Source organism: Neophocaena asiaeorientalis, unplaced genomic scaffold (genome assembly GCF_003031525.2).
Source record: "Neophocaena asiaeorientalis asiaeorientalis breed wild unplaced genomic scaffold, Neophocaena_asiaeorientalis_V1.1 scaffold671, whole genome shotgun sequence".
Taxonomy (NCBI): Eukaryota; Metazoa; Chordata; class Mammalia; order Artiodactyla; family Phocoenidae; genus Neophocaena; species Neophocaena asiaeorientalis.
In genome coordinates, this window is record NW_020175533.1 from 2,971,339 (window position 1) to 2,979,490 (window position 8,152).

At 54.5% G+C, this 8,152-nt stretch overlaps 2 protein-coding genes across 2 annotated transcripts in view; both read right to left on the reverse strand.

Annotated features, from left to right (window-relative positions):
• Positions 1-2,491, reverse strand: part of KCND1 (potassium voltage-gated channel subfamily D member 1) — a 5,440-nt gene extending 2,949 nt beyond the window's left edge. Inside the window, exon 1 of the mRNA XM_024769298.1 lies at positions 1,244-2,491. Coding sequence (XP_024625066.1) covers positions 1,244-2,364 — 1,121 coding nt within the window. The 5' untranslated portion in view covers positions 2,365-2,491. The remainder of the gene's footprint in view (positions 1-1,243) is intronic.
• A 3,643-nt stretch (positions 2,492-6,134) lies between these two features.
• Positions 6,135-8,152, reverse strand: part of GRIPAP1 (GRIP1 associated protein 1) — a 20,718-nt gene continuing 18,700 nt past the window's right edge. The window contains exons 24-26 of the mRNA XM_024769240.1: positions 7,553-7,614; positions 7,236-7,390; positions 6,135-6,227 (exon numbers count right to left, since the gene is read on the reverse strand). Of these exons, the coding sequence (XP_024625008.1) occupies positions 6,135-6,227; positions 7,236-7,390; positions 7,553-7,614 (310 nt within the window). The remainder of the gene's footprint in view (positions 6,228-7,235; positions 7,391-7,552; positions 7,615-8,152) is intronic.

Here is an 8,152-nt window from a genome sequence, read left to right on the forward strand (position 1 = left end):
ATAGGGGGGAGCCTTGAAACTCCTCCCTCCCTTCCTCCATACCACCCCCCCCCCATGGAGATGGAGCAGAGCCAATCTTACCAACTTGTTTGGTTGGGGGTGGGGGGAGTGAAGCTCAGCAAGGTTCCATAACTGATTTGCTCAAAATCACACAGCATACTCTTGTTCTAACCACAGGACCAATCAGATCCCCTCCAAAGAAACACAGCCTCTGCAGTCTTCAGCCTCTAGGCCTTTGCCCCCACCCCCTGCCCCAAGATGCCTCTTCCTTATTTCTTTACTTTGACTCATTTAAAAGTCTCTCCAACTTGGCCATTTCTGGCTCTGTGATGTATCATCTCTCTCTGTGTCCTCAACTATGAGACATCCTCCCAGGGTTGTTGTGAGGACTGAATAGGATAAAAGGACATCAAAATACCCAGTTCCAACCTGTTCTCAGTGCTCAGTATTTGTCAATACAATCCTGAAACTCCAACCAGAGTTAATTTCTACTTCTTAGAAACCTCAATTCAATTTTTCTGTTCTACTACTAAGGTCCTGAGTAATCCCAATGTATCCGTTCAACAGATACTGAGCAGCAACTGCATACCTAATCCCAGTGATAGGAATTTAGAAAAGGACCACAGTTATCTGCTCTAGACAGTGTCTTTAAGAACAACATGAGTTTGATGATTTCATTTGATGCGTTTATCCCATTTCCTCTCAAGGACTGGCAGTAAAAAAAAAATAAAAAATGATGCTGAAAATATCTTGTTCTGGGGAAACATCAAGGAATCACGGAGCCACAGAGGTAGTGCCCCACACAGCAGATGAATCTAAAGGGTTGGGAGACATGGGTCCTCAAGATGGAAAAAGGGGTGATAGAAAGCGAATATCTATTTATCCTGCACCAGAAACATTCAGATAACTTTCATAACCATGATGTCACTGAATCCCCTCTGGATGTTGAAGGGATCATCATTTCTCATTTTGCAGAGGGGAAAACTAGCCCAGAGAAAACAAGGTCAACAGAAAGAGTGCAGCTAAGACCATCGTTGAACCCAAGTCTCCTGACCTGAAAATTAAGGCATTGTCAGAGCTGGGAGGGATTTGGAGATTAATCCAACTCCCTCACTTTTTAAAGATGACCAAATTGAAGTTCAAATAGAGAGAGAGAGATCATTTATCTAACCTTTTTAATTTTACAGAAAAGGTGAGTGTAATTGACTGATCGGGCAGCTCCCCACACAGGGTCTGCACTCACCCAAGTGTGGTCATGGTGACAATGGTATACCAGAAGGCCGCGGGGATGCTAGTAAAGTTGGTCTTGTTTGTGCCCTTCTCGGCATAAAACATAACAGTGGCGAAGATGATGATGGCCATGGTAAGGGAAAAGAGGAGAAAGCCCAGCTCAGAGGCACAGCTCTTGAGTGTGTAGCCCAGAATCCGCAAGCCCTGTGAGTGCCTGGAGAACTTGAAGATACGGAACACCCGGAACACCCGCAGGGTGACAAAGGCGCCTGAGACATCTTCGTTCTTGGGCACGAGGAGCCCAATGTAGTAGGGCAGGATGGCCACCACGTCGATGAGGCTCATTACACTCCGCAGGAAGCGGCAACGGCTAGGGGCCGCGAACAGCCGCAGAAGGTATTCACCTGTGAATATGAGTACACAGGCCGTGTCCATGCAGAAAAAGGCCAGCGGGAAGCGCTCGCCACAGGGCTGCTCCCTCGGGGGCCGCCGTGCAGGGCCGCGGCACGGAATGGTCTCAACCACGTTGGCGATGACCGACACAGCGATGAAAAAGCCGGTAACGTAGTAGAAAACGAGGGCTGCGGTGCTCGTGTGTGGGTTCTCGAAGGCCCGCCAGAGCTGCTGCCGCAGGGAGCTGCCAGCCGGCAGGGATGGGCCGTCCCCGGCCTGCTCGGCCTCCTCGTCCTCCGCCAGGCGCTCGGCGTTCTCCTTCTTGCGGTCCCGGTACTCTTCGAGGCAGCAGTCGCCCACGAGCTCAGGCACCAGGCCATAGAAGGCCAGCTCTTCGTCAAAGGCCTGGATGCACTCCTGCCGTGGGCAGTGCAGTCGGCCCGTGCGGTAGAAGTTGAGCACGTGCCGGAACATGTCTGGGTCGCGATCAAAGAAGTACTCGCCTGAGTCGGCGTCATAGAAGAATTCCTTTTCTGAACTGCCCAGCAGAGTGTCTGGGTAGCGGTCGAGCGTGTTCTTCCAGGTCTCAAAGCGCCGTCCGCTCACGTTCACCACCAGAACCTCATCCCCTCGAGATGCCTTCACCCCCGGCGCGGGGGGCAGGCGCTGCTGGGCCAGGGGCAGCCAGCCCACCGCGGCCGCCCGTGCAAAAGGGAGCCATGTGGCCACGCCTGCTGCCATCCTGCCACGCCCCAGGCCCACGGAGACTTGTGGGGGGGGTTGGCCTTTAGGAGAATGTAGCTGTCTCCAGGATGGTGGAGGCTTGGAGAGGCCCTGGGCCACTCGCACAAGGAAACTGGGGGTGTCTAGAGAGGCCAAGAGGAACCGGGAGGAGGACCTAGAGAGATGGGCAAGGGCTTGGGGGCCATGTAGAGGGTCTAAGAGGGACCAGGGCGATGTCTTGAGGGAGTGAGAAGGGGCTAGGGGACATGGAGAGGAGCAGAAGAGGAGTGTCTAGAGGTGCCAAAAAGGATCCGAGGGAGTGTTTAGAGACTGAGATGATTCTAGAGGGGTCAGCACTGCCTGAGAGGTATCTGGGGGTGTCTAGGATGAAGCAAGAAACACTGGGGAGTTGTCCACACTCTCAAGAGTTCTGAGGGAAGGAAGAAGGGACTGGAACCGCTTAGTGGGGTTGGAGAGGGGATCGGGGCATCCGGAGGGGTAGAAATGGAACCAGAGGTGTTTGCAAGAGGCTGAGAGTGTCTGGAGGGGGATTCTGAAGGAACTGAGAGAGGTGAGGAGGGTTGTCCAAACTCTCAAGACTTCTGGGGAGAAGATAAGGGGGTTGGAGCCCCTTCGTGGATCTAGGAAAGGGGTTGGTGCATCTAAGGGGTGGCTACAGAGCCAGGAGTTTGTAAAGAGGCTGAGAGGTGTCTTGGGAGTGCCTAGAGCTGCCAAGAATAGCCTGGGGGTGGAGTGTCCACACTCTACAGGAGTTCTGGGGAAGGAAGGAGAGGTGGGGCCCCCTAGCGGGGCTGGAGAAGGGGGTGGGGTATCTAAAGGGTTAGATATGGGGCCAGGTTATTTTTCAGAGGCTGAGAGGTGTCTGGTAGAGAAGGGTATCCAGGGGGGCTGAGAAAGCCTGGTCCACCCTCTCAAGAGTTCAGGGGGTAGGGATGGGACCTGGAGAACCCCTCAGGGCTGGGACTCAACTGGAAGGAAGTTGGGCATAGCCCCAGAGCATCCAGAGAATCAAAAAAGACTAAGATAAGAGGAAGACGGGGTCCCCCTCAAAATGGGTTGGAGGGCAGGGTGGGGTGTTGAAAGGGAGTTGGGTGTGTCTGCAGGGAGGGGGGCTCCTGGGCCTTACAGGAGCCCAGGAAGGCCGGGATCAGGCTGCGTCCCACTGTTGGGGGCTGGTCTGGGGAAACCACACCCCGAGGGGCTGGTGGTATGTGCCGGGCAGTGGCAGAAGCAGCAGCGGCAGCAGGACGTGAGGAGGAAGAGGAGAAGCAGCCACAGCCAGGCCTGGGAGAGAAGGCAGCACAGGCAGGAGGAGGGGGCTGGGTCCCTGGAAGGAGGCTCTGGAAGGACAAGGTCCAGTAGGACTGTCCCAGGATGGGCTAGGGCCTGGGGGCTGGACCAGGGAAGGACAAGGACAGCACTGTTGGTGGCCCCCTCCCCCTCCCCATAGGGCCGTCCTCACCTGTGTCCCCGCTGCAGCAGCAGCAACAGCGGTGGGGCTGGGGGTACCAAACACCGGAGCTCCTGCCCCACTCTGCAGAGCTGCCCAAGTTCTCCACCTCCTCTGGCTCTCTCTCCCCGCCCCTCTGAGCTTGCCGGGAGATGGAGAGGCAGGGAGGGGCCTCGTGGCTCCCAGAGCCCCCTCCCCTAGGACTGCCTGAGAGGGACCCTGGGGAGACTCCGCCTCCTACAAAGCTGGTTGGGCCTCAGTCGCGTCATCTGGAAAATGGGGGTGGCAGGGAGCTTTGCCAATTCTCCCCACCTCCTTCCTGGACTCCCCCCTCTTCCTGCCCAGATCCTACCCCCTCTGCCCCCAGGGGCCCCCACCCCCACCCGTCTGAATCAGCAGCACTTAGCAGATCCGATCGATGGGGAGGCGTCTGTTAATGGCCCCAGAGCGGGGAGTGCCACGGGGAATGATGCAGCGCTGTGTCCCCTCCCTGCCCCCTAGGCTGGAGAAGGGGGGGTGGGGGAAAACTGGCGGGGGGGGGTGTTTTTCTAGAGGCCAGGCCCCCAAAGCTGCTCCCCAGTGGTGCTGGAGGGGTTAGAGTCCTGCTCTAACCAAGATTGCTGCCGTGGGACTGGAGCACTGTCCTGTTTGCGGATGTGAAACGTCGGGGGGGGGCGGTAAGGGGAGTACAGATGGGGACAAGCCAGGTCCCACCTCCATAGCACGTTCTCCCCCAGGCAGGCCCCACTCTGAGGTGCAGTCTCCATCATCTGTCCACATCCAGGAGCCTCAAATCATGCCTCCTCCGCTAGAGGGCTCTGCTCCTGGGTAGCAAGAGCACTGGGTACCAAGTACCTCAGGCATGGGTGGGTTCAAGCCCCAGCTGTGCCACTGACTTATGTCCTTGAGCAAGTGACTTGCATTGTTTTTCTCTTTGTCGGATGGAGAGTTACCCCAGCTTGATAGTGTCTTTGGGAGCAATAAATGGAGTGATGTGAGAGGGGCACGGCACACAGAGGACGCCTTACCTTTAACAATTAAAGGTGTGTGGTGATGGGGGAGCAGTAATGCAGGGCCAATTTTTGCCTTTCAATGGACTTATCCATCCATGTAATCCTCCATTTGCTCATCACACTCCTGATTTGTCCATTTGTCCATCCCTCCTCCCACCCACCACCCACTTATCCATCCATTCTCCCCCTCACACAGCCAATTACTCTGTCCTTCCCTCTAGCCACCCATCTGTCCATTTAGTCATTAATCCACCTACCTATTCACTCATCCATTTGTATATTCACCCCATCTACCCCTACCCATATGGATCCCCCACCACCCAACTATCTGTCCATCTATCCATTGCTCTATCATTTATTCACCTACTCTTTACTCTTCCCATTAGCTCATCCATCTATCTGCCCACTCATCCATCCACACATTCCCCTAGCCATCCATCTATCCATTTATACCCCCACCTATCTATCCTCTACCTATCCACCTAGCAATCCATTTGTCCATTTATTCATCCAGTCACCTATCCATCCATTTATTTCCCAACCTATCCATCACCAATCCATGCAACCTTCTACTTATTTATCAATCAGTCCATCCAACCACTTATCCATCCTCCCATCTATCTACTCATCCATACCCACACCCCATACACATTCACCCACATACATATCTGCAGATATTTCTGCTCCATTCAGTTTGAGAGGCTGGTCAACAGTAACTGGAGACAGGCTGGGTGAGGGTGGGGGAAGGAGAGTAAAGTTGCAGCCAGAGACCACCCTCCCAGTTCCAATGGTATAACCTCCCCACCCCCAGCACATCCCTCATGGTTGGAAAGAATCAGAGCAGACAGTCAGTGGGTGGGCCAGTCTGGCCAGATGGTATTTTGGCTGCACAGCTTTTACACACACACACACGTTGCTAGAACGCTGAACATGGACCGTGCCCCACCCAGCATCCCCAATCCCAAATGCAGAGTAGCCAGGCTTCCAGACATAAATTAAAAAATAAAATAAAATAAAAAAAGAGTTGGTCTCTGGGAGGGAGAGCTCATGCAGAGATGAAGGCAAAGGCCCCTGGGAGCCAGGGCCAAGAAGGAGGAGAATCCCTGCCCCTCCCCTCAGGATTCCCCACTCCCCAGGGGCCTCGGCCCTAAGACAGGGTCACTAACGCCAGCCACCAGGCCTCCAACCCCTTTAATGTCCAGTCTCCCAACCTATCTGATTTTGGCGCTGGCCCCCATTTTCCCACCACAGCCCAAGGGAATGGCGGGTGGGGAAGGGAGGGAGTGGGTGCAGCCTGCAGGTCTTTAGCTGGCTTCTCCCGGCTCTAGGTCTGGGTCGGGGGACCCCACGCACTCCTTGCTGAGCCGCACAATTTCCTGGGACAGAACTTCCATGTCCTAAGAAACAAATGAGCCATCAGGAGTCAGAGAAGGTGGCAGGCGATGGCACGCTCATCAAGCCTGGGTGTCATCCTTTTCATCCCATCAATGCCCAGCTATGTCTAGCCTGAGACAGGAAGGTATTTGGAGCAGCTCCCAGAGCTCCCAGCAGTGGGCTGGGCTCGGAAAAGGTGTGTGTGGTGTGTGTGAGGGGGTGAGGAGTGCCTGGAGCTAGGGATATGGACATGGGAGTGGATCATCTGCTCTGTGTGGTGAGGCTGGAGGACATGACCCCTACCCCTGCCACCTTCTTGTCTCTAAATGGTGAGCTTGCTTCTTAGAGGCAGGGGCCGGACTTGCATCCTTTCTGACTTCCCCCAGAGATGGGGAAATACTTGGGTGGCAGGATGGGTGAGTGGACACGTGGGTGGATGCATGGGAGATCCATGGTAGGCAAATAGGTGGAAAAATGAACTGTTCAGAGGACAGATGGAGGACGACAGGTAAGCAAGCAGGTCGCTGGGTGGGTGGGTAAAAGGTAAGACAAGGGGTGACTGATGAGTAGGTAAGAGAGAGTGATGCATCAGGAAATGGGTGCAGGGGACTTCCCTGGTGGTCCAGTGGTTAAGACTCCACGCTCCCAATGCAGGGGGCCCGGGTTCGATCCCTGGTCAGGGAACTAGATCCCGCATGCTGCAACTAAAGATCCCATGTGCCGCAAAGATCTGGTGCAGCCAAATATTTAAAAAAAAAAAAAAGGAGATGGGTGCAAAGGCATGGGCAGATGATTAGACGGGTAGCAGGGCAGATGGACAAATAGTAGGTGGGTTGATGGGAGAGTGGCTGAATGTGTGTATGAATGGATGAGTGGGTGGGTGCAAGGATAGTGAGTAGGTTGACTGGAGGATGGGAAGATGAGGGGGAAGGAGTGCTTGGTGAATGGGGTGTGTGGAGAGGGGACTGACAGATGACCCAGGGGCTATGTGGCTGGAGAGACAAAGGGGTAGACTGGTAGGCCACACTTGCCTTGTGCAAGTGCATATTCTTGGTGAGCTGTTCCTCCAGCATGTTCTGTAACTTCTTGTTCATCTCCCGAAGGTTCTCGTCGCCTGGCTTCACTAGGTCTCTCAGGACGCTGCCCAGCCCACTACGGTCTGTGTGGCCTGCTGCCACAGACACATCTGCAAGGGCCCAGGCTGAGAATCACCCCCTCGGTCGAGCCGAAGGAGAGACAGAGACAGAGCAGGAAAGAGGGAAACAGAGAGTGGGGGAGAAAAATGGGGGGAGAAGCCATCTAATGGAGGAAGCAGAGGCTTTGCCATGTGAGACCTGGCTTCACTTACTAGCTGTGAGGCCCTGAGAAATGGGGTTAGGAACTAACTCATGGAGCTGGAAAAACACATATCTGTATGCAAAGCACAGAGCACACAGTCAGCTCTCAGCAAGCGTCAACTGGTATTATTCTGATTGATGAGGAAAAAACAGGGAGAGGAGAAGATCTGAAAGAAGGGAACAAAAGAAATAAAAATGGGGGATGGAGAAGGAAGAGGAGAAAGGAGGAAAGCGGAGGAAGAGCGGAGAGAAGGACCCTAAAAGGGATATGCATCCAGAGAATGAAAATTTCCAGAGGTGGAACCATTTAGACAGGCAGTAGGAACAGTGAGACAAGATGAAGGGGGGATGGGGCAGAAAGAAGAGAAGGGAGAGAAAGCAGAGGAAGAGACCCAGGGAGGAGAAAGGACAATGGGAATGACGGAGAGACACTAGAGAAAGGAGAGTGGAGAGACGACAGAGACTCAGACAGGAGGGAGGAGCCGAGACAAGAGATGGAATACAGAGCAAGACACACAGGTCCTGGCCTGCCTGGCTCTTCCCTCTAGCACCTGTGGTCTCGGCAGTAACTTTGGTGAGTTCCGTAAGGAGAGGAGAGAAGCCGCAGCTCT